The 24,975-nt window shown below is 44.5% G+C and overlaps 2 protein-coding genes across 11 annotated transcripts in view; both read left to right on the top strand.

Annotated features, from left to right (window-relative positions):
* Positions 1 to 4,192: 4,192 nt before the first annotated feature.
* On the top strand, positions 4,193 to 8,795 carry NDUFB8 (NADH:ubiquinone oxidoreductase subunit B8). The gene is made up of 5 exons (XM_045854681.1): positions 4,193 to 4,332; positions 4,596 to 4,722; positions 5,899 to 5,998; positions 6,418 to 6,573; positions 8,609 to 8,795. The coding sequence occupies exons 1-5, from the start codon at positions 4,248 to 4,250 to the stop codon at positions 8,699 to 8,701; spliced, it is 561 nt and encodes a 186-aa protein (XP_045710637.1). The 5' UTR covers positions 4,193 to 4,247; the 3' UTR covers positions 8,702 to 8,795.
* Positions 8,796 to 11,463: 2,668 nt separating this feature from the next.
* The window catches only part of SEC31B (SEC31 homolog B, COPII coat complex component), a 32,997-nt gene continuing 19,485 nt past the window's right edge, over positions 11,464 to 24,975 (top strand). For 2 of the 10 annotated variants that reach the window (XM_045854436.1, XM_045854431.1), the window contains exons 1-8: positions 11,464 to 11,551; positions 14,080 to 14,166; positions 14,518 to 14,641; positions 22,570 to 22,765; positions 22,978 to 23,073; positions 23,550 to 23,558; positions 23,992 to 24,135; positions 24,481 to 24,623. In XM_045854436.1, coding sequence (XP_045710392.1) covers positions 14,088 to 14,166; positions 14,518 to 14,641; positions 22,570 to 22,765; positions 22,978 to 23,073; positions 23,550 to 23,558; positions 23,992 to 24,135; positions 24,481 to 24,623 — 791 coding nt within the window. In that variant the 5' untranslated portion in view covers positions 11,464 to 11,551; positions 14,080 to 14,087. The remainder of the gene's footprint in view (positions 11,552 to 14,079; positions 14,167 to 14,517; positions 14,642 to 22,569; positions 22,766 to 22,977; positions 23,074 to 23,549; positions 23,559 to 23,991; positions 24,136 to 24,480; positions 24,624 to 24,975) is intronic. The other 8 variants (XM_045854432.1, XM_045854435.1, XM_045854434.1 and 5 more) reach the window with 8 other exon arrangements.

Here is a 24,975-nt window from a genome sequence, read left to right as displayed (position 1 = left end):
GGATGGGAGAGAAGCAAACTCTTGACCTACTTAAGCAAGTCAGAAGGAAAAGCAATTGTCGGATTGATAGAAGTTGAGCAAAGGTTTCTCTGAAGGCCCCTGCCCTCGACAAAAGATTACAAGTTGAAAGTTCTAAAAATCAAAGATGGGTTTTTTTGTTTGTTTAGCATCATTTGATTTTTCTGCCTGTGTCACTATCTCTCACACTTGAAGATATTTTGCTATGGGTCCAATGTTATTATAGTTGCCAAGCATGAACATCCCACATTTTCAAACAATTTATAATTGATTATAAAATGTCGTAAGTCAAATTCTAAGATGAATCCAAAGACTTCCATTCCATGGTAAATAAGCCCTATATATAAGTCTCTCCCCTTGAATAAGAGCAGGACTTATGAATATAATAGGGTACCACTCCTGAAATGAGATTGTGTTATATGACAAAAATGTAATTAAGGTCCCTAATCAGTTCACTCTGAGTTCATCAAAAGGGAGGTTTACCCTGGGCCTGACCTAATCACTCTAGATCTTTAAATCTGGGTCTAGAGGTTGGAGACAGAAATGAGAGATTTGAAGCCACAGAAGACATTCTGTTGGCCTTTAAGAAACAAACTACTAAGTGGCAGACAATGGCAGGTAGGCTGTAGGAGCTGAGAAAGGCTCCTTCCTGGTTGACAGCCAGCAAGAAAGCAGGGACCTTAGTCGTACAACTGCAAGGAACAGAATTCTGCGAACAACTACCGAGCTTGGAAAAAGACAGAGCCTCAGATGAGATAGTAGTCCCACCCAATACCTTGATTTCAGCCTAGTGAGGCCCTGAGCTAAAACCCAGCTAACCCATCCTGGACTCCAGTCTCATGGAAAAGGTGAGATAATTAATTTGTGTTATTTTGGGCTGCTAAATTTATGATAATTTGTCATGCAGCAATAGAAAACCAACACATTGGCTTAACTATGTAATTATGCTACATAGTAACTATGCTACATAGTAACTAGGCTATACCAAACTGATGATAGGGTTACCTCTGTGGAGGGTTTGAGGGTGGGGGTGGCAATCAAGGCTTTAATTTTTGTCTGCAATGTTTGAATTTTTACAAGAATATATTAATGTGAAAAGTTATGAATAAATTAGACTGAGAAAACTCAGATGACTTAAATTCAGGAATGAAAGAAGTGACATTACTACTGACTTTGCAAAAATGAAAAGGCATATAAGGAAATACTATATGCATTCATTTGTATGTCAAAAACTTAGATAACCTAGATGAAATGAAAAAAAATTCTTAGAAAGGCACAATCTATCATAACTGATTTAAGAAGAAATAGAAAAATCTTAATAGACTTATAACAAGGGAAGAGATTGAATTCAGAATAAAAAGTGTTCCATGAAGAGAAGCCTAGGACCAGATGGTTTCACTGATGAATCCTACCAAACATTTAAAAAAGTATTGACACCAATCCATCACAAACTCATCCAAAAAATAGAAGAGGGAACACTTTCCAAATCATTCACTGAGTCCAGCATTACCTTGACACTAAACAAGACAAAGACATCACAAGAAAAAAACTACACATGAATATCTCTTATGAGCATAGATGCAAAAACTTAACAAAATACTTGCAAATCAAATCCAGCACCATATATAAAAAGGATTATATACCATGACCAAGTGGCATTTATTACAGGAATACAAGGTTGGTTCAACCAAAAATTAGCAATAGAAGAAAGAAAAAACATGATCATCTGAATGGACACTGTTGGGGGAAAGCCCTAGAAATCTAAATTCAGGATCCATTCCGAATAATTGACATATAGTCTTATTCAGATTCATAAGAGCTTTAACACTTACATACATGGGCAAAGCAGCTGCTCCCAGTAATGGCCAGCCAGGAAAAATCTACAACCCTCTCAGAACAGGGTCTCTTTTCAGATGAGTAAAAAGTAAAACCATATGGTGGGTAGTCACTGTAGACCACCAGAATGAACAATGCATTCCTAAGTTAACAGATGATATCAGGCAGTCATCCACATTCTATACATTCATTAACCTCCTTCCTGGAGGCATGATGTATACCTTTGGGTGGCATTCCAGTTTTCTAAGTAGTCAGCCAAGCCTGAGGCTACAGAGAGTTAAGAGTCCAACATTTCCCAGATGTCTTTGCTGTTTGAGCCATACTGCATCTAGTGGGTTCCCCTACGGACACAGAGAAAGCTTTTGACTAACTCCAATACCTTTCAGGATAAAAATGGAGTCCCACAGGACACCATCAAGAAAGTGAAAAGACAGTCCACAGAATGGGAGAAAATATTTACAACAAATCATTCATCTGATAAGGGACTTGTATCTAGAATACATAAAGAACTCTTACAACTGAACGACAAAAAGACAACACAATTAAGAAATGGACAAAGGACTTGAATAGACATTTCTCCAAGGAAGACATACCATGGCCAGTAAGTGCATAAAAAGATGCTCAATATCTTTAGTCAACAGGATAATGCAAAATAAAACCACAATTAGATATTATTCATATCCACTAGGATAGCTATAATAAAAAAGACGGACAATAACAAATGTTTTTGAGAATGTGGACAAACTGGAACCTTCCTACACTGCTAGTGAAAATATAAGGAAATATAAAGTGGTGCAGCTTCTTTGAAAAGAGTTTTGTAGTTCTGCAGAAAGTTAAACATAGAGTTACCCTATGACCCAGCAATTTTACTACTCGGTATATACTCAAGAGAATTAAAAATATACATTCACATAAAAACTTATATAAGAATATTAACAGGAACATTCATAATAGTCAAAAGTGGAAATAATCCAAATGTCCATCTATTGATGAATGTATAAACAAAATGTTATATACTCATATATTGAAATATTACTTAGGCATAAAAGGAATGAAGAACCAAAACATGCCACTACATGGACAAACCTTGAAAATGTTGTGATTCTTTTTATATAAAATGTTCAGAATAGGCAAATCCATAGAGATAGAAAGTAGATTAATGGTTGCCAGGGGGAGGGGGTACAAGAAATATGCTAATGGGTATGGGATATTTTTGGGAGGGGTGATAAAATTTTTTTAAATTAGTGGTCATAATTGCAAAACTTTGTAAATATACTAAAATAATTTTATTATATAAAGTGGTGAATATTATAGTATGTAAACTATATCTTAACAAAAATATGTAAGTAAATTAAAACAACTCTGTTTTTTTAACCCAAACTAGATCAGTGCTTCCTATCGATTGAATGTGGGTAGTGTCCAGTTATCCTGAACTTCAGCTAGTGATGCTCAGTTTAGAAGAGGGCAAGCTGCTGTGACTAATCTTCCCCCAAATTTATATACTGAACAGTATGTGTCAGTTTTTATTGCTCTGATATATATTTGAGAATGTCTTTAATAATGGATTCTGCTCCAAAACAGTGACGTGCATGTTTATACTGTGTAAACTATGCGAATTTCACGTGTGTAAATAAAATAAAAACATATTCATATGCAAACACAATAATGTCTCCCATTATTAAGGTAGTGTTTCTTCGTTGTATTCTGGTTTGAAAGGTATTTATCCAAGTCCTTGCAAATCTGGGGCTTTATGCGGGCTTCGAAAAGCCGCCTCTGGTGATAGGATTGGTTTTACATTTGTCGGGTTGAGGTGACTGGGACATCCATACGTAAACACGGACTGAAAACGAGGAGCCAATTCCAGGCCGATTTATCTGCTGCACCGCGCATTTAAGTGAAAGGGATCAACCAATTTGGAAAACGGAACAAAAACATGCAAGACCAAGGGCTGAATTTGAAGAATATCACGTCTGGGGATGAATGGAGCAAGTTCTAGTAAAGGAAAGGGAAAAAAGCAAGCAATCAGAGATTAACACTGGCTCACTTTACTTGTACAGCTCCTGGAAGAGGTGGGTCAGCTGTCCACAAGAGATGCTCAGGTTCTGAGTCCTCATTATCCTTGGATGCCTCTAAGTCAACTGAGGGAGAAAAAAGAGACACAACAATCTAAAATGTCAAAGCAGTGACCTGCTTGGTTTTCTCTCCTTCCAGTTTTCCTTCTCTGCCTCTATCCACCTGCACATCTTGCCTGTCTGGCTTCCCAACACGTTTAAGCCCTAGTTTAACCCCTAGGACCTTTTTTCATTCCCTGCTTTCCCGGTCGCGTTTGGCCCGGCTCAGCCACCGTGAGAGCCCTTTGCGCATGTGCGGAGTGAAACGAGAGGAAGGTCAAGATGGCGGCGGCCAGGGCGGGGGTCTTGGGAGTCCGATGGCTGCAAAGGGCAGCCCGGACCGTGGTGCCGCTGGGTGCACGGACAGGTCCGCGAGAACGGGCGAGGTCTCAGTCTGGGAAGGGGATGTCTGAGGGTTGTTGTGTCGGGGGGAAGATGGGTATCGTGGATACGGCGGCGGCCGTGTCCGGGCTGGGGGGCTGAGGTGCAGTTGGTATATCCGGAGAAGCGGGTAGAGGGTCTCGCTGGTACCTGGACGTCGCTCGGGCCTCCGCAGCCGCCGACGCTTGAAACCTTCGGGGCGGCAGGCAAAACCGGGTGCCTTCTCACCTGCCCTCGTCTGCCCTCCAGCTTCCCACATTACAAAGGACATGCTCCCGGGGCCTTATCCCAAGACCCCAGAAGAAAGGGCTGCCGCCGCCAAGAAGTATAATATGCGGTTGGAAGACTACGAGCCGTACCCGGATGATGGCATGGGGTGAGATAGAGAGGGTCCGCCCGCACTTTGGTAGTGATGGGAGAAGGCGGCTGGGTTGGTGGCTGGGCTTTGACCCTTTTCTACCCGAACCTTCCCATGACCTCTCAGAATCAATGGTGTAGGTGCTTTTGTCGGTAGGTGGGAGGGGGTGAGTGAGCAGCTGCAGCCGAGAGGACTTCAATTTTTTCCTTGGCTCGAGCTGTTTCCTCAAATGAGGAATCGAGATTTTAATAGCTCCCTTGAGGACCCCTGAATAGCAGGAACCTTCTTTGGCTCTATCCAGAGCGCAAGGTTTCATTTGGCTTGAGCATCTGCTGGGCTCAGGTGCTGTCGTCCAGGCACGTGACCAGGCAGGAACTGGACGCCTGTCATGCGAACCTTATTTGTAGACGGAGTACTCTATATTTGTGTATGTTTCTCTTTTTAAAAACATCATTGCTCTTGGGGCTGTGGAAATTCTAGCAACTGTAAAGCCGATTAAAGTTAACTCCCTTACTCCAAGTGATGTCATTCCCTCACCCTTCCGCTCCCATAGCCACAGAATGGTTAATTATCTGAAGTGATTACCAGCACTCATTTTCTGTCCTAGCATCACTCTTTCTACTGTGGTCTCAGCAGCTCCTATTCATCTTGTTTCCCGGTCATTTTCTGTGATATATGTCTAGTTGTCGTCATTTCCTATGTCTTTTATTGTGTTGTGGACAAGAGCAGCTTTGGTAGCCGTCTGTATAAGTTGAACCTGGATTTGTTGGGGAAAACCCAACTAAGGAGAAATCTGTACCCTTTTTGTTTTTATTCCAATTAGCTGGGTGACTGGGTTCAGACCCTGAACTTCAGTTTCATTTTCTGTCTATTGAGGAAATCAGAGTGATAGATAATTAAATGCCCTTACAAAGCTAACATGATAATATTATGTGACTTTTCTTTTTGTTGAAAGAAGATAAGAAAAGCTAATGATGTTATAACGTTTCAGAGTTTGACATGCACTTTTAATTACAATTTGGACTTCTGGAGTCAATGCTTAGTGACTAGAAATTGAGATCTTGATGTGAAAGTCAGTTCCTCTGTCCTTAGGTGAGACAGTTGGTTGGTTTCTTATTTTTGAGATGAGGAGACTCTGAATTGTCTGAGAGACAGTGCTCAGAGCCTCTTCCAGAAGTTCTTGCTGTCTCTCAGGTATGGCGACTACCCAAAGCTCCCTGACCGCTCACAGCACGAGAGGGATCCATGGTATGAATGGGACCACCCAGACCTGAGAATGAACTGGGGTGAACCGGTGAGAGAACCCTATCCCATTTAACCTTTCTTTCTTCTCTCTAATGTATTTCTGGGGATTCTTTCTTTAGCTCAAATAGTATTTCTCTGCCCAAGTAATACTAAGGTTTTCTGCCCAAGGAAGGAAAATCCATTGATCTCAGGCCTGAGGTTCCATGTTTGGCATTTAGAATGGGATTTCTGGGAATTAACAAGCTCTGTATTGTGAAAGTTGAAAACTTCAATGATTGAGCTGTCTCTGGTCAGCAAAACCCAGCCGGGAACTAGCACCTAGTCCTGGGAGCCAGAGTAACTTTGCTCTCAGCATATTGCCTGGGGCTGTAGAATGCTTTTGTCAAGCCTTGTAGCAGTCTCTGATCACTCTGGACTGCCTTTTGCAGGAAGAGCAGTATGTGACAGTTATCTGCCTTTCTGTCTTAGATTCACTGGGACCTAGATATGTATATCAGGAACCGTGTGGACACGTCCCCCACGCCTGTTTCTTGGGATGTCATGTGTAAGCACCTCTTCGGCTTCGTGGCCTTCATGGCGTTCATGTTTTGGGTGGGGGAGATGTATCCCTCCTACCAGCCTGTGGTGAGTATCTGAGAAGTGCTCCCTCCCTTAGGCACATTTACTTGGCGCTGTTTCCTGAGGGAGTAAGGTCACTGGAATAGGGATCCAGCCAATATTAAGCTTGGTTTCCTGGTAAGGCCTATAGAGGGCCTTCACATTGGCGGGCATAAGTACCAGAGCACTGCTCCATGCCTGTCTCTTGGGTCAGTGTGAGTGAGAAAAAGCAGTTAAGGACTCTGAGGAATGAGAACATGGAAGTCATCCAGTCTCTAGAGTTGCCATTTGGGGACTGCACTTACCAATCATTTCACCAAGTGATCTTTGAAGGTAAGAGTTATGGGATCTAGAGTTGAAGCCTTTTCCTTTTGGGAGGTGTGAAGGGCACCTCCTAAGGGGTATTGGAAGGAATTAAAAATTTACTACAAGCATAGACAGTTATAATTTGGAGACTGTAAAAGACAGAAAAAAAATATTGTCTAGCTTTGAGGAAATTGAATAAGGAGAAAATTGAGATAAATGACATCATAAGCAACATCTGAACACAAATATGAATTTGGCATAGTTTTTGTGTAGGTATGTGCTAAGGGGTATGAAGTGCTGTTAAAGAGAATGGTTAAACTAGATGCTAAAAATGACACACTTTAGATGGTGGGGAGAAGTTGGAGAGAACATTTGGGGCAAAAGAAAAACAGAATGAAGGAAAGAAAAGGAGAGTGAGTTAGCTGGAGTGGAATAAGCATATAAAATAATTCCTAGGTAACTATTGGTTACCTGGAGAGCTGCTAAAATTCAGATTCCTGGGCTCCACTTCCTGGAGAACCTAATTCATTAGCTCCAAGTGGGATTCTAGAATCAATACTTAACAACTTCATGGGTAATTCTGATGTCCTGGGAAATTATGTGTGAAAGCTAATGTGTTAAAAATTATTGTGAGGTGAGCTGATCAGTTAGGTTGGACAGCTTTTACTGCATTGCTAAGGGATTTGGCCTTGATGGTATAGTAACTTGTTACCTCAACAAATATTTTTGAAGCCCTGCGGTGTACCAGGTACAGCCTATGGTAGGGGTTGGGGATACAGTGATGACTTGGTCTGCCTCTGGGCAGCCAGGAGCTATTTGGGTTTTTGAACAGGAGAATGACATGGTGAAAGCTAGGTTTTTAGGAAGATTAATCGGGGAGTGATCTACAGGATAGATTGTAAGGAAAGGAACTGAAAGCAGGGAAGCTGCTGTGTTTGCAGTTGGCTGCTCAGTGCTACCTCTGCAGAGGTAATCAATGTCCTGATGGTAGCTGGTATGTCTGTGTGCACTGACACGAGCCTTTCCACCAAGCCTCAGGGGCCCCAGGCTGGAGAGTGCACATAGGGCTGGTGTGAGCACTAACTTCACTTCAGGAGAGCAAGAAACACAGTGTGGCTCTTCCATTTTTCAGTTCTGTAAGCACATCACCCTTTTCTCCTCCCCTTGAGCTGTGTTCTCTGACAGCTGTTTGTTGGTAAAGCCAGCAGCCCCTAAAGCACGTCCCAGCCGTGTCTCCTCTGTGCTTTCCCCCACTGCTGCTCCTGCACGCCTCATTTGCTAGGCCACTTTAGTGGTGGAACCATTAGAGGCTGAGTGACTTAAAGGAGATTGAGTCTGTCTCGACCCCGAGAGAGAGTGGAATGGATGGATGCATCGTCTCATTTAGAAAACTCTCCCTGGTGCTCTTCCTCGTTCTCTCTCTCTCTCTCTCAGCTCTCCATGGCTTGCACGCATGCTCACTCACTGTCTCTCTCTCTCTCTCTCTCTCTCTCTCTCTCTCTCTCTCTCTCACACACACACACACACACACACACACACACACAGGGTAGGCACCACTTCTCTTACAATCTAGGCTTTCTCTCTGCCTTGGGCTGGGCAGGGAAGAGGAGTGTTCTTCTGCCATTCAAGCCCAGCTGGGTCTGACCAGAGGCTACTGCATACCCATCACTGTACGTGACTATTAAACTCAGAGTGGGATGTGGCCAGACATTGGCTGGATGCATGTTGTTCTTGCTGACCTGTGTTTTTTCCTTAGGCACCAAAGCAGTATCCTTATAACAATCTGTACCTGGAACGAGGCGGCGATCCCACCAAAGAGCCTGAGCCGGTGGTTCACTATGAAATCTGAGGAGGCTTCCTGGACTTTGTGCCTCCTGACTGAGCCTCCCTCATTCCTAGAGATTTAACCTTAATGAAATCCCTAATAAAATAGTGCTGTGGTATCTGTGCCTCATTTCCCCAGGAATAGACACTGCCATGCGGAACCTCATCCTTTTCTCTTTTTTTCTGCCTGCTGTCTGCACACCCCTGCCCCCGCCTCCGCCCACAGAGACTGGAAGATTGGGAGAATGGGGGAGCTAAGCACAGAAGATGTTCATTTGTTAACTCCACTGGGAATGTGAAAGTAGCTGAGAGTTCCATTTGTATAGGTGTTATGGGTAGCTCCTTTTCTCATTTACAGAGTTGAGGAAGAAGGAAAATATGTTCCTGACTTTCCAAGTTGGAACAACAATTATTCCCCATAAAAACCTTCTTAATGATAGTAGTTAGCTAACAAAACGTTATACTCTAACATGTTGTAAGTATATTATAGAATAAATAGGTGTTTTTGGACTGGCCTAGGGCTGTGACTGCCTCTAATTTTACTTCTTACTCCAAAGCAACGTCTGAATTCTAGCTTCTTTTAAGCTAACATCACCTATATTTATGAATTAGAGGACAGTTCAGTGAGTTATCACCGACCCTATGGCTTTAAAGATTCATCCATGCTCCCCTGTAGCCTTAGAAAGAGGAATGCCATGTTTCTGAGAGTCTCAGCACATCTGTTTTTAAGTAAACCAACTTAGTTATTTTCTTCCCTTTAGGGACATTTTCTTAAAAATCGATCTTTCCCTTCCCCTCTCTAAAACCTGATCCATAAAAAAGCATTACAATCATACTGCCTGAAAACCTGACCCATAAAAAAAGCGTACATTCAACAGACCTATAGAAGCAAGTTCATTCAAGTTAGATAAGGGGCCCTTTAGCGGTTGTCCAGGCAGTGACCTTTATGAGATCAGGGAGTGGGTACAAAAGTGCCTTTATCTGGAACTCTCCACTGTCTGTGTCTTCATTCTCTGTCCTTTACAGCATTTCGTAATTGCTTAACAGACATCTGTGTGCCTCGTGTATCAGACACTGATCAGCCCTGGGGGTATAAAGTCAAACCAGCCAAAATAATTGCCTTCAAGTAGTTATCTAGAAGAGGAGACTGACAGTTAAAAAACAAGCTGGAAAGAATTTATAAGCGATGTGTGAATTGGGAGAAGAGCACACGTAAGAAAAAAAAATGTCCTGCTTGAAACTGACCTTTCGCCTTTGGTTCAAGTTTCTTTCAAAGCACTTCACCAGTGACACTTCTGCTTCATTCCCTAAATTGAGGTATTGCCTGAGGTTTGGGTATAAACCATGTTTATTTTTCCTCAGATCTCATCCACTGCTGTGGTCCTAAGAAGTTAAAGGAATACTTGAGTACGTAGTACAGGGTGGGCAGGCACAGAAAATTGTCTTCTGTTTTGACTTGGACCATCCACATGAAAGGAAGGCTAGGGTTATGTCACGATGAGTGGTGGAGGCTGTCATAAGGTAATCGGTATGCTCTGCCCCATGAGGCCCCGTTGGTTGGGCGTCACCCCACAAAATGAGAGGTTGACAGTTTGATAACCCATTGGGGCATGTGCCTGGGTTTTCCCATCCCTGTTGGGTTGGGGACACATGGGAGGCAACCAATCGATCTTGCCCTTCCCCTCTGTCTGAAGATATAAAAAACAACAACAAAAAACTACCTCACCATCTTTGGAGGCTATCAGGCAGGAATACGGTAGAATTCATGCATTAAATGGAAGTTTTGAATCAACTTAGATGTAAGATCTTCAGCTGCCTACAGGACGTTTTATTTGGAAATGCCCTCAATCAACATGAGAAATATATGTGACCTTTTCACATCCCCCTCCAACTACTTTATCAGTCACAAAAGGCTGTCCAATTTTCTTTTATAAACATTTCCACTATATTAATCCAGGCTTTCTTCACCTGATACCTGGGCTCCATTAGGCTCCTAATTTGAGTCCTCTGTTCTCTCCCACAGTGGATCTATACTACTAGTCTTAAAATACAATCTATATCTTACTGCATCTGTACCTGTAATTTTCTATAACTCCCAAATATCTGAGTTGAATTGGTATTTCACAATCTGTAACCAGCCCACTCCTCCAACTATAGGTAGCCTCATTCATTCCTGGAATGGGAAATGACGGGGTCGACTATTAGTAAGTTGGGCCCCTTCCTCCCTACTGAGACATCACCTGTTTTGCAGCTCCAAGTTATAACACCTATGTCACGTCCCTGAAACCTTGCAGGAAGCCTCTGGTCTACAGTACCTTGCCCTCCACAGATCTATAGCCCTTAGATCAAACAATAGTTTTGGGCAGCAGTTGCTGGGGCTACAGTGTGTCACAGCTATTTTGGCTTCAATTGCTTTTTTCAATTAGGGTTCTATTGAGAGCTCCTGGAGATAGGGTCGGCTCTTCTCCGCTTCAATAAGTAGATAATGAATTAGTACTTTCCCTTTTCAGAGGCTGGCTCCGGGCCCTAGCTCAAATTGAATAAACCAGAATTTACTGATGGTAGGACTGACCCACAGCGGCAGAAATGAACAATCATAGGACAGGTGAGGGAGGCCTATTAAAAGCTATAGTCCTATTACAACCCTCTCCGTGGGGACTGCCCGGCCCGGCCCGGCCGGCCCGGCCAGGCCAGATTCTCCGCTCCCAGCTTCGCGGCGCGTGTGGGCTGTGTTGCCCTGCGGTGCCCTGCGGGCCAGGAGTAGTTTTGGCCCTCCACAGCCGCCGTCCACAACGCCCAGCAGAGCCCCGAAGCCCTTTGAGAAGACCGGCTCCTGCTCGCCGCGCCTGACCCCTGACCTGAGCTCTCCCGGCAGGTTGGTTTTCCCTAGGGGCCTGGGGGTTCCTGAGAGCAGAGGCCGAGTTCGGAACCCGCAGCGCCCGTCCTCCGCCGGGAGAGCGCTGGGGAAGGGTGCCCTCTGCGGAGACCCCGGGCCGCCCCGGCTCCGGCCGGTGTACCTCTCGCGGCCCCCCGCTGCGCCCTCCCTCACGCGGATCCGGCTCCACCTGCCGCGCCCGGTCCCTGTTTAGCGCCGCCCTCGTGCCTTCCCATCCGCCCAGGGCCCGGCACTGCTCCGAGTCTCTGGATCCTCCGTGGGAGGGAAGGCCGGTTATTATTGATGCCCCTCGCGCCGCGCTTTGGGGAAGGCCGGAGAAAAGCTCTCCTGCCCGCCCCCCCACCCCCATCACTGCAATAGTCCGTTCAGCTCTTGGTTGAAAGGTCATAGCTCTCCCACCTTCAATACCCCGTCTCGCCCTCCTCTGGCCAGTCTGACCCCAGCGGAGGGCTTTTTTTTGTGAGCAAATGTGTCTGGACAGAGTAGATTAAAAGCCCATTTTCTCAATTTTTAGACTGTCAGGATTTAAACACTTTCTGGAGTTTAGTTTAGTTTAGACTGGTACAATGATTAAAAATACTGGGTTCTGGGGGCTCATAACGGTTCACATCTTGACCTACCCAGTTTGTTTGTTTGTTTGTTTGTTTGTTTATTGTAGGATGGAGATAACAACAGTGCTTACCGGATAGAACCATAGTGAGAATTTTATGAGTATTGCATGTCAAGTGCACAGTGCTAAGCAACTGCTACTTTTCTTAAGGGATCTTTTCCCAGAAACGTGAAAATGGTGTTGACCAGCAGGTGGCACTGGTCACTGTATGGTGTGTAGGGAGCGTGTCAGAAGATTCCTGATGTAGCCTCAAGGGCTCAGAGGCGTCCTGGCAATCTTGGCTACATTGTCGATTTTAAACTTTCTTTAAGTGGAAAGAAAGTACATTAGAGATTAAATAAACTATGTACTTCCTGTTTTTGTACATTAAAAGTAATGTGACTGTGGCTTGCTAAAGTAGGTTGCCGTAGGTCCCAAGTTTCTTCCCACAAGTTGTGTTACTTTTTCCCTCCTTTTCTGCTGCTTTATGAGCTTATTGGGATGGTACCTTGAATGTGCATTACAATTGGATTGGAAACCACAGAGTTGAAATGGATGTCTGCGTTCATTCAGCAAATATTATCAAGCACTTACTTTGTGTCAGACTTTGTTCTGGCACTAGTTATAACATGATGAACAAAGCAGACACTGCTAGCTCTCATGGAGTTTACTTAGTGGAGGAGACCGCCTATATAAATGTAAATAGATATATGATTATAAATTGCTAAGAAGAAAAAAATTGAGGCTGTTTTTGATTGGATGGCTCATCCAATCCAAAGGAGATGAGAAGCTGAGCCCAGCTTCTAAGGGGCTGAGAAGCTGAGCCCAGAAAGATGTGATAAGGAGCCAGTCATGCAGACAATGAAAGGAAGAACATTCGAAGTATAAAGAACAATTTGCAAAAGCTCTAAGGTGGGGAAAACCCAGGAAATGCACAAAGGCTAATGCAGTTGGAGCAGAATGAATAAGGGGGAAAGTAGCAAGAGATAAAATGAAGTGGTAGGCTGGAGCCTTTGAGCAGGGTCATAATAAGGAGTTTGAATTTTATTCTGAGTGTGATAGAAACCATTGAAAGCTTTTAAGCATGGAATGCCAAAATCCTGTTTTTGATTTTAAAAGTTCACTCCTGCTGCCATGTAGAGAAGGAAGTGAGTGATGGTACGAGCATCAGGGACATGACCAGTTGGAAGATTATTGACATAATCTGGGTGAGAGATGATGTTATCATCAAATAGAGTGGTGGAGGTGGAGAGGGAGAAAAATAGACAGATTAAGATACATTTTGGAGATAAAATCTGGAAGACTTAATAATGGATTAGAAGGGAATAAGAGAAAAGGAGGGAACCAAGAGTGATTTTTAGGTTTCTGGGTTGAGCAGTTGGGTAGATAGTGGTACCATTTACAAGATGAAGAATACTAGAAAAGAACAGATTTGAGGGGAGATGATGTAGAATAGAGAATTCCATGTTAGACTAACTTTTAGGTATCAGCTATATCCGAGTGGAAATATTGATTAGCAGTTGTATATAAAAACTCGGAGCTCAGAGGAAAGATGTGTATTGGTGATATAAACTTGAGAGTCATCCTCGTATGGATAATATTTGAAGCCAAGGGAATCGATAAGGTCACTGATTATCTGGTTTGATGGTTATCATCACTGTGGGGCCTGTGGCAACCAGTGTAATTGATTATCTTTTTGGATTTAAAGCATTATATTTTAGGAATTGGGTAATTGAACTGGCCTTACAGATATGCAAATGGTCATGTGTTTGTCATCCTGTGTTGCCCTGAGGTGCCCTATCCCATGATGGAGAGAAAGTAACAAGATCTTGAGTCCACAGGTGCTCCCTGGTTCTGGTCCTTAAGCTTGCTGATTTCTATTTTCAGTGAGCTGAGGTCAGTTTTCTGCCACCTACAGGTCAGACCATGAAGCTGAAGGAACTTGAGAGGCCTGCTGTCCAAGTGTGGAGCCCCGCCAGCCAGTACCCTGTATATCTGGCTACAGGTATGGCAATACCGTGGACTAGGAGCCTTGGGGAAACTCAGTATGCAGAATTCCTCATTGTGCATCAGAGGGCTTTAGAGTCGTGGGGCTGGCTCACAGCATGAGCAAGGGGACATTCGGTGTTTTTGGTACCTGGGGGCAGCCTTGGACTGTGGCTCAAGGCTAGGCACCTCATACTTTCTTTACAGTTGCCATTTGAAAAGGGGTCTTTCTTTGCAGTTACCATTTGAAAAAAGGTATACTCAGTCTTTTCCTGGTTCTCCTCCTCTCTACTCCCTACCACTTATACCTCAAATCCATGCATATTTTGTTGCTCATTCGCTGCTTTTTCCTAACTTTTCTTATGCCTAGGAACATCTGCCCAGCAGCTAGATGCCTCCTTTAGCACAAATGGCACATTGGAAATCTTTGAGGTTGATTTCAGGGACTCTTCTTTGGACTTGAAACGCCAGGGAGTCCTTTCTGCCTCAAGCAGGTACAATGTCTCATGGGTATGAAGTGCTCATGGGTGTGCAGGGCAGATCCTGATGGGGAACCCCGGGGATAGTGTGTGCTTCTCAGGGCTCCTGAGGAGACAAGTGAGGGGAGAAGGGCCTTCGCCAAGTTAGAGAGAAGTTAACTCTGGGTTCATCTGGCAAAACAATTTTAAAAACACCTACTCCTTCTGGTCAGCAGCAGCAGTATTAGGCAGAATCATGTGATAGAGATGCCTGCTCCCAAGAGTACCTGATCTCTCTCTGAGCCCAGAGATGTTGATTCCTCTTTCCCTTGGCTCTTGTGAAGATAAAAACCTTACCACAGTATCCCCTTCTTCTGCCAAAGGGAGGAGGACGAATGATCCTCTCCTCACTGCTTTCAGGGACTGATTGGGTACTAGTGGATTTCATGGCTCTGGCAGGCATGGAGGGCTGGCATTCACTTGACTTGCATTTGTTGAGCACATGTATACATGCCAGGCACTATGCTAAGGGCTCTGTGTATCTTATCCATTCCTCAGAATGAGCTTAGACCATAAATAACATTACTCTCATTTCACATAGGAGGGAGCCAAAACTCTGAGAAGCTAGGATTTGAGTCTCCACCTGTCTAACTCCAAAGCCTACCTTCTTTCCATTACTTAGCTGCTCTTTTATAGGTTTTGGAAAGATGAAGCTTACAGTCTAAAGCAATGGACTCCAAATTTGTGTGCCATTGGAAGTATGTGAATATTCACTATACTCAAGTTCTATATTCAATGTCAATAACGTACATTTATTATTGTACTGTTAATAAAGTGTAATTTACATCATTTTTTAAATTAAAAATGTCTTTTTCTTGTAGCCCAGAGAATTATCTTGCCGATCCCAGTTTAGAATGCATGTTCCATTCTCTTAGGAATTTTGGGGTGAATCTGAGCGATTAGTTAAGATTTTTAGAAAGAAGTACCCTCTTCTTTATTTTCAGGGTTTAGTCTAGTAATGAAGGTTAGTTATTGCTCTCTTCTTCTTGAGCCCCTGTGCCACTTGATGACAGAACCTATATTTTGCAGTTTTTTACGTCTCTTTGTATTTCTGGTATCTGTACCTTTTGAAGAGCAGGCACTAGAGGGTTTACCAATGGTAATGAGGTATTCTTAGCCTCTAAGGGGTGAGCTAATTCAATAATGTTTATACTCTTGGAGGCAGGAAAAGGCACAGTGGGCAAGGGGTCTTATTCTTGACCAGCCAAGCAGTTTTAGCACAGTAGTGGCTCCTTAGGCTTAGAGCTCCTTAAAAGGAGGCATATAATTGCTTAAGAAACCTTGAAATTGAATCCTAAGATCCACATGGGCAGAGATTTTTTTGTTTTATTCTCTAGCACCTAGAACAATTCTTGGTATTGGGTGCTTAATAAATATTTGTTGAATAATTGATAAAAGGAACTTCTGGATTGCCAAACTGAGCATTCTGTCCACCACTTCAGTTAGTTATTGTAAGTCTTTAGTTAGTCCAAGAGCTTTTCACAGGTGATGATCTGTTTGCTTTTCAACCATCTGGGTTGAAAGGACCCTTTTTGAAATGTTGGTACTACAGGAGGGAGTCATGAACTTCACCTCATACCCTGCTCCACCCTGAAGGGATTTGTGGGCTGTAACCAAAATAAATAGTATAGTTAATACTATTTATAGTATTTCATCTTTACTTTTTCCCCACCTCTGTGATTGTTTCTAAAGATTGATTCTCATTCCCAAAGACCTAAGGGGTTACCTTTGTACCATCCTGTTGAGTCCTTTTGGAAGAAATCCTCTCGGACACCCTGGGGTCTAAGACACCTGCTTCTTTCTGTTCAACCTATGTTAATTCCCTTCTCCAAAGTCAGTATCACAAGCTACTGACCAGAATGATCAGAGTAGCTGGAGGGCTACACATCCTTTGCTTTATGCTTTCTTCCATTTTTTCTTTTGTGCCATCCTCTGTGAGTTAGGTGGAAGGCAGAGCTGTGCTGGGTTGCAGCCTTGAGGAAGGCTCTGTGACTTGGGAGTGGTCTCAGGTTTCCTCCCTGGTGTATGAAGAAGAGGCTTTACGACATGACTTCTAAGAGCGTGCTGAGCTCGAAATTGAGGTCTTAGTTTCTTTTTCTTTCTTTTTCTAGGTTAGTCTCCTTTCTTTTCCCTTTTATTTATTGTTTTAAAACTGGTCCTGGTGTCTCTTCATTATTAACTAAACATATACTTTTCAAAATATTCCCCTTTCCTTTGCTTGCCTTTTCACCAGACCCACGCCTCAACGACGTTTGAATCCTGGCAATTCCCTTCTCCTCCATCCATGATGCATCAGAGAAACACCCATTTAGAAATACCCAACTGAAAGGAAGTGTTCTGAAATACCTGCGTGGATGTAGATAAGGGACAGCCTCAAGCTGTAAAAAGATGGAAGAGAGTGCATGGATAAATGTTGCTGGATGCAGTCAGAATCAGCATGCATTAGCATGTGCACTGAAGCAAGCGATGTTTGACTTGTTAGATGAATCTCACTCAAGAAGAAAGGGTTCGGGAAGCATAATATGCAGCTACTGTGGCTGAGTGATGTCAGAGGCCTCTGTGTGATCTCCTCTCCCGCTCTGTCTACCCTGAGGTTCTAGATCTCTGAGTGGCCTCTGTGTGACCCATCCTCTAGAGACATGGAGAAAGTAGGTGATCAGTCCCCCAGTACTTTTATCTCAGTTCTGTCTTCTTTGGGAGCACTTTGGCCTGTCTTGGTGCCTGTGTGAGGGACAACACCAAGCAGAAAAAGATCACTTTGTATACTTCCCTTAGTTTTCCTGTTTCTAAGACTTGCCTTCTCTCTAGAAGACACCAAGATCACTGAATAGAGAGAGCACATGCTTTGCTGTTGGACAGACCTGGGTTCAAATCCTAGTTTTTCCATCTACTATCCTCTTAGGCATATTATTTAACTTCTGTGGCCCTGTTTTCTCTGCTGTAAATTCAGGATATACAAAGTGGGGGACCCCCCCATAAAAATTCCAGAATTATCTTCTAGAGGGCAAACTCTTGTAATAGAGACTTTCCCCGCTGGGCGAGTGTTCTAGGAACCCATCTGTATCAGTGTCCCAGCTGGTGGTGTTGTGAGAGGCTACAGTTGGCTTCAGTGAATTTTTTTTAAGACTTTTTCAAAAAAGTTTTGCTCGTTTCATGATGAGTGATTTATGAGCACACTTGCCCGCACCCCACTGAGTGTTGAGCAGTGTTTGACCAAAAATGGCATGACCCTGTGCCACACCTTCCCTGTCCACCCAGTCTCTCCCCAGTGACATTTTTTTGTTGTTTCCATATATGAAAAAATTCCTCAAAGGGAAACGTTTTGCCAATGTGGAAGAGGTGAAACAAAAAATGGCAGAAGCACTGAAAGGCATCAGAATCGAGTTCAAAACTGTTTGAGTGGTGGAAAAAACATCTTGATACGTGTATTGCATCAAGGGGAGAGTACTTGGAAGGTGACTGAAGTTTAAACATGAGAATAAAGACACAATTTTTTATAAATAAATTCCAGGATTTTTTGGATTCCCCTTGTAGAGTAGGCACGTAATAGCCTGGCACATACTATGCATTCAGGAAAGTAGTTCTTCTCTCCGGCAGCCACTGTCCCACTCCAGTGTCTTCATGCTGTAGCTCAGAACACTGCCTTCGCCGCTCCCTGTGACTTTTAAGGAAACTTGGAGTTCCTCAGCTGTTTTGGACTAGATGTGGACAAACTCATTTTCACTGTGGTTCACTAACACACGGCTGGGATTTTTCAAAGCAAGCTTTCTAAGCAAATAGAAGCAAAATCCAAAACAAAGAAGTACATAAAGTATGGAAGTAAGTATTTATACAGTGCATATTCCTAATTATAAGGTAACTATAGCTTGGCCTCAGATGAGCTTAGCTGGTATGAAGTTTTGATCTCACAGGCTTTAGTTTATTCTCTTCAGCCTTGTCTTTTTTTTAATCATTTTTTAATTTTTCAGTTAGAGTTGACATACATTATTTTATGAAGTCTATCCAAAACTATTCCAGCCGTTGTTAATATAACAAAAATGGTTTGCATGACATCTGTGTAACCTGGCAGTCAAGGAGAGTGGACTGGAATGCACGTGCATGAACAACGACAACTTCACTGCACTAGTCAGTGGGGGCGGTAGACACCACTGAGTGAGCATGTGTTCTGTGTAGCCATCACATTCAAAATGACTAAGTGAGTAGAGCAATGAATTTGCATCAAATATTGTGTTAAGCTTGAACATTCCTCTGCAGAAACTATTTGGATGATTCAGAGGCTTTTGGGGATGATGCAATGAGTGCAGTGCAAATAAAAGTGTGGCACAAACCCTTCAAAGATGGTTGAGAATCTGTTGAAAGTGATCCATGTTCTGGAAGGCCTGCAACAAACAGAACACTGAGAATGTTGAATGTGTACGGGCTGAAGTCAACAAAGATCAGCAACTGACAGTGCAAGAACTAGAAGCTGATCTGGGGATTCCAAAAGCCACTGTGTCTGACATTTTGACGTAGGATCTTGGCATGAAACATATAGTGGCAAAATTCTCTACACAACTTGCTACCAGAGCAGAACAAACATGGTGCTGCAGTTGCTAATGACTCGATTGAAACCTCTACCAATGAACCAGATTTCCTCATGAAGGTCATAACCAGAGATGAATCACGAGTCTATGGCTATGCCTGGGAAATAAAGGCCCAGTTGTCCCATGGAAGTTGCCTGATTCTCCAGGCCCGAAGAAGGCACAGCAAAGTTGCAGCAAGATCAAGAGCATGTTAACTGTGTTTTTTGATTGGGAGGGTGTTGTCCATCACAAGTACACCCCTCCAGGCCAAACAATTAATAAGGAGTACTACCTCGATGTTCTCATTGATTAAGAGATGCAATAAGATGAAAATGGCCACAGCTGTGGACAACTGGTGATTGGCAGCTTCATCACAACAATGCACCTGCTCATGCATTGCATCTTGTGCAGTTTTTTTGTGAAACATCAAATTACCCAGGTGACTCAGGCCCCCTACAGCCTAGATTTGGTGCCCTGCAACTCCTGGCTTTTCCCAAAACTAAAATCACCTTTGAAACGGAAGAGCTTTCACACTGTCAGTGAGATCTAGGAAAATATGATGGGGAAGCTGATGGCGATTCCGACAAAAGATTTTTCAGAGTATGTCAAATAGTGGAAGACATGCTGGGAGAACTGTGTGAGGTCCCAAGGTGCCTACTTTGAAGGGGACTGAGGTGTCATTGTCCTATGTACAATGTTTCTTGTATCTCCTTCAGTAAATGTCTCTATTTTTCGTAGTACATGGCTTGAACAGGCCTTGATTAGTTTCTAGCCTTGTCTTTTTCCTTTCACCAGGAGCCATGAGCTGGGGGTGTTAGGGCTGGTTCTATCTTTATGAAGTACAACGTCTTCCCCATTGTTGCAGACCGGTATGCAGCCTGCTATATCCAGTACAGTGGTTTTCAACCCTGGCTGCTTGTTAGAATCACCTGGAGGGTCTTGCTAGAAATTTAGGTTGTGAGCTTCTGTGTCTGGAAATTTGCTTCGCAAGAATCAAAGAACCTGTATTTAGGTGCCACCCCTCCTTCTGTGATGCCCTGTGGTCTCCATTGTTGCCATCATTATCCCGGGAGGCTCTTTAGCAGAGAATTCCACCTGTATTCTTATGTTCTGAAAATTCCCAGCTTCCCACAGAAACTCTTCTTCCTATGCCTTCCTCTTAAATCTCTTAGTTTGTTTTCTCAGGCCAAGGCCATCTTTTTTTTTTTAACTTTTAAAGTGTTCAGACAGACAAGTTGCAGGCTGGTACAATGAACAATCATGTACCTTCCCTTAGATTCATCAGTTGTTAACATTCTGTCACATTTGCTCACGTGCTCTCGCGTGCACTCAGTCTCCACACACGTAGCTATCTCTGGCCTGTCTGTTTGCAGAGCAGACATGATTAGCACACCTCGAGCCCACTGAATAATCAAGTCCCTGTCCTCGCTTGACTCATCCTAGGTCCTCTCACTCTCCCAGGTGTCTTCTGTCACGTCCTGTTCGGGCTCCAGCTTCACCTCCCTCGTGAAGTGGCTGTCCGTGGGACTGCACTGTCTGCATGCTTACAGAAACAAAGTCATTTTGTCACACTCCATGTTCTGCATTCCAGCCACTCTAGAGTGAGTGACTGGGCGCTCTTCTCAAACCCATTGGGTGACTCCCATTCCTTGAGGCCTCAGGTACCTTTGACTCTGGCTTGTATGTTGGGAGATCACTGCACCTCTTCTACCTTTCCCTTGTGGGCTTTCCACTGGCCACACCCCCCTCTGGTTCTTGTGTGACCTATTATGGACTTCTGTAGTTGCTCTGTTCACTTGCCCTCTGCCAGCACCGCCTTCTAGCCCTAGGATGCCCGGGCAGCCTCTTGAGCCAGTGTGGACATTATTCTGCCTGATTAAGATTGGATGACCTTAGAAAACATAGTCTTTCTGACAGTAGCTTTAGTGCCACCATTTGTGTCAGTTCTGCTGCTTTTTGCTTTGTTTTTAAAACGCTATTGAGATGACATTCATTAATAATGTAAAACTTTCAAGTGTAATTATACTGTGTGTTCACCACCCAAAGTCTAGTCTCCTTCCGTCACCATGTATTTGACCCTCTTTCCCCCCTCATCCTCTCCTCACTCTTCGTCCCCTCTGGCAAACACAGTACTGTTATCATAGCTCTGCTGTGTTGTTTCAGACACTAACCTAGTCTGAACTGATGCTCAGCTCTTCACTTCCGGCAGGTAGGCTCTGCTCTTATGACTGGCCAGATTCCTGCCTGGTCACCGCACTCAGTCTTTGTTTTTTTTTTGCTGACTACTCCTAGTGTGTGGGAATTTTTATTTCAACTAGGGACCTTAGGACATCATTTGATGTGAAATCTGACTTCCTTGAAGTACTGTGGAAATAGTCTGGCTAGCAGCTGAGAAATGGAGAACAGATCCCCTCTGGGGCTTTGGGGGTTTCACATGCTTCTTGAGGGTCTTTGCAAAGGAACCGTATTTGTTTGCAGGGGGCCCAGGGTCCATGTTCTTCTTTTGTGTAAGATAACTGGCAGTGTCTTGTTAGAAGCATCCTCAGAAAGCCAGAAAGAGTTTCCCAAGAAGTGTATTCTTCAACCCTTCCTATCTGTAGGGCTGGCCCATTACAGCCACATAACAGCTTCAGTGGCCTAGCCATGTGGGAAAGGCATGGGGTGGGAAGGTCCTTGGGTCTTTTCTCGCTCTCAGTTTGAGAGGGAAGAGGGGACAACAATTCTTGGTCTAGGGAATGTGCTAGTCAGGTACAGAAAAGTTTGGATCTTCCTTTGAACAGAAGACAGTAGGGATCTCAGGCATAAAATAAAGTGGGTCTGACTTTGAGCCTTGATTCTGCCACTTCCTAGCTGTAAAATGGGGATACAGTTACTAGCTGTATATGCAAATTTTTATAACTTCTCTGTCCCTCAGTTTCCGCAGTTGAAAGTGGAATTAGTAATAGCACCTTAAGGGGTTGTTTAATATTAAATTAGTTAATACATGTAAAGCACTTAAGATGGTGCCTGGTACATAGGAAGTATTCAATAAATGTTAGTTGATATGAGTTGTGAGGGTTAGGTGAAGTCATCTGTTCGAAGTGTTTATCATGAAGCCTATATAATATTAACCTTTAAAAAACTCCCCACACAACTCTGAGGCAGTGGCTTCCCAGCTTCTAGTGTACCATAGCAGGAATCTTTTTTCAGAGAAAGGGCAGGACCAGGCAGAGGAGACCTTCATTCCATATCTGGGAAATGAGGAGACAGGCGGCCCCTGCCAGGGGTGGGGGTGCCTGCATACGTACATGCTTACTCATGTGGACCTGAATTGGTGCTGATGCTAGTTCCTCCTCTTTGTAGGTTTCACAAGCTGATCTGGGGGAGCTTTGGCAGTGGGCTTCTGGAAGGCTCCGGGGTTATTGCAGGCGGCGGGGACAATGGCATGCTTACTCTATACAATGTGACCCACATCCTGTCTTCGGGAAAGGAGCCTGTGATTGCCCAGAGACAGAAGCACACAGGGGCTGTCAGAGCCCTTGACTTTAATCCTTTCCAGGTACTGCATTTCATTTGGTCAGGCATGGCCACGCACTGGAGCAAGAGCTCTGAACAGAAGCATTCACTTGTGACCTTCAGTCTCTAAGGCTGAGCCCTTCCCAGGCTGTTACGGGGGAGGCTTTGGAAGCCTCGTTTATGGGTCTCTTGCCCCCTCTCCTGCTCTCATCTCTTCCTGGGATGGTGGTCTCCAAAGGCCTGTTCTTCATACAGGGCAACCTCCTCGCCTCAGGGGCCAATAATTCTGAAATCTTCATTTGGGATTTGAATAACCTGAGTGTGCCAATGACCCCAGGATCCAAGTCACAGGTGAGGAGACTCCCGGGGCTGCTGCTTGAATTCTGGAGGCAGCTAGAGCATAGGGGATGTCAGACTTTACCACTGGAGGGCAACAAAGCTCCACAGACTATGTGCTATCAGCCAGATGATTATAGGACAGTGGAGGGAGGGTGCATGTGAGTGTGTGTGGGAGGGGGGGTGGCTTGTGGTCATTAACTGTCTTCGGAGTTTCTGGGAGGAAAATGAAGGAGAGCAGGAGCAGTACAAAGAATTGAGAGAAGGAAGGAGGGTGCTATTTAATGTTAAGCAGGCTCGGTGCAGAGGGCACCAGCGTAGGACTCCCAGCTATATAGCTTTGCCCTTTCCGTGGGAGGGTCAGCTTTGTCTCTGTGTCTGGCTCTCCCATGCAGTCGGGGGTCTCGTGTGTCTCTGTCTCTGAGTGTACCTGTCAGTCTATAATGGGGCCTCCTTTTGCTTCCTGGCTTGTCTCTGGCTTGTGCTCACAGTATCGTGAGGTAAGTTAAGAATGGATTTGATAGCATCCGTGCCATAAAGGTAGCAATGGCTTTTCTTTCTGCCTCACTCTTTGGGGATTTCTTTTAAGATTTTTTTATTGTCATTCTATAACAGTTGTCCCTTGCTTCCCTCCCTTTCTCACCTTCCTCCTCCTCTCCCTGAGGGCCGTTTTCAAATCTCCACTCGCTCCTCTCAGGGGCACCTGGGGCAGGAGTGAAACCACGTGTGCCTGCCACTGTCTCCGCTTCTATACCAGGACCCTAAAGGGTCCTTTGGGAAACTTGGCTCCCACGGCCCGGAGACTGTCTTGGTTTGGGTGGCCCCATGTCTACTCTTAGGCTTTCTGTGGGTGATTGGGAGTAGTGGAATGCAGCCGTCTTTTGGTCTGGGGGGTGACCGTTGTCCTCCACCCCTACCCCCATCCTGCCTCAGCAGCCCCCAGAAGACATCAAGGCACTCTCTTGGAACCGGCAAGTTCAACATATTTTGTCTTCTGCTCACCCCAGCGGCAAGGCAGTTGTGTGGGATCTCAGGAAGAATGAACCTATCATCAAAGTCAGTGATCACAGCAACAGGGTGAGTCATGGAGCAAAATACAGGCTTGGGCTGTGGCTTCTCTCTCATGCCTAGTCGTTGTAGCTGCCCCTCCCCAGGCCAGGGCTGTTTTCAGCTATTGCACATGTGGATTGAGCCCCTGGCAGATGTCCTATTGAGAGTGAAAGCCTAGGGGCTAACCAGAGTTGAAACTGGGGCTTCTGGTGCTCCTTACTTATCCATGGTCATCACTTATTTTCTGATGGTTGTATTGTCTCCAGTCACCACAAAACCCGCCCTCAGAGTGGGCCCATTCCAACTGGGCAGAAAGGGTTCATAACTAGGAGGAGCAGGGTACATTACCCATGGTGTCTGCTTCGTTCACAGATGCACTGCTCAGGCCTGGCCTGGCACCCAGACATAGCCACTCAGTTGGTGCTATGTTCAGAAGATGACCGCCTCCCAGTGATTCAGCTGTGGGACTTGCGCTTTGCTTCCTCGCCCCTGAAGGTGCTGGAGAGCCATAGCAGGTAGCATCTCAAACTTCACCTACATCCCTGGTGGAGGGCAGGGGCACAATGACCTGGGTAAGGCAGTGAATGCCTCACTTTAGCTACAAAGCACCCTCCCTGTCTTCAGAGCCATCCCAATGAACGCACAGTCACCCAGCCCTAGCTCCAGCCCCAACCAACAGGAGTTCCTTTAGACACGGAAGTCATGGTGAAGAGCCTGAGATTCCATGTAATTTCTAGGGATGGGAGTGGAGATGGGGCCGGGAGAAATACTGGAGCCAGTGTTTAGCCTTGTAGAGAGTCTCTAGGCTCCCACCTGCGGATAATGCTCCTTGGCATAGGTCATGAGGTGGCAACCTCTCCAAGACTT

The sequence above is a fragment of the Phyllostomus hastatus genome, unplaced genomic scaffold (genome assembly GCF_019186645.2).
Source record: "Phyllostomus hastatus isolate PE091 unplaced genomic scaffold, TTU_PhHast_1.1 phas_scaffold_1066, whole genome shotgun sequence".
NCBI classification, from domain to species: Eukaryota; Metazoa; Chordata; class Mammalia; order Chiroptera; family Phyllostomidae; genus Phyllostomus; species Phyllostomus hastatus.
Note: the sequence above shows the minus strand (reverse complement) of the source record. Positions and strands in the feature narration are given on the sequence as shown.

Bases quoted from the DNA above. Each gene is read 5' to 3' on its own strand.
- NDUFB8 (XM_045854681.1), top strand. From the start codon at position 4,248: ATGGCGGCGGCCAGGGCGGGGGTCTTGGGAGTCCGATGGCTGCAAAGG. The intron at 4,333-4,595 runs GTCCGCGAGAAC...TCTGCCCTCCAG, and splicing joins GCCGCTGGGTGCACGGACAG to CTTCCCACATTACAAAGGAC. The intron at 6,574-8,608 runs GTGAGTATCTGA...TTTTTTCCTTAG, and splicing joins ATCCCTCCTACCAGCCTGTG to GCACCAAAGCAGTATCCTTA.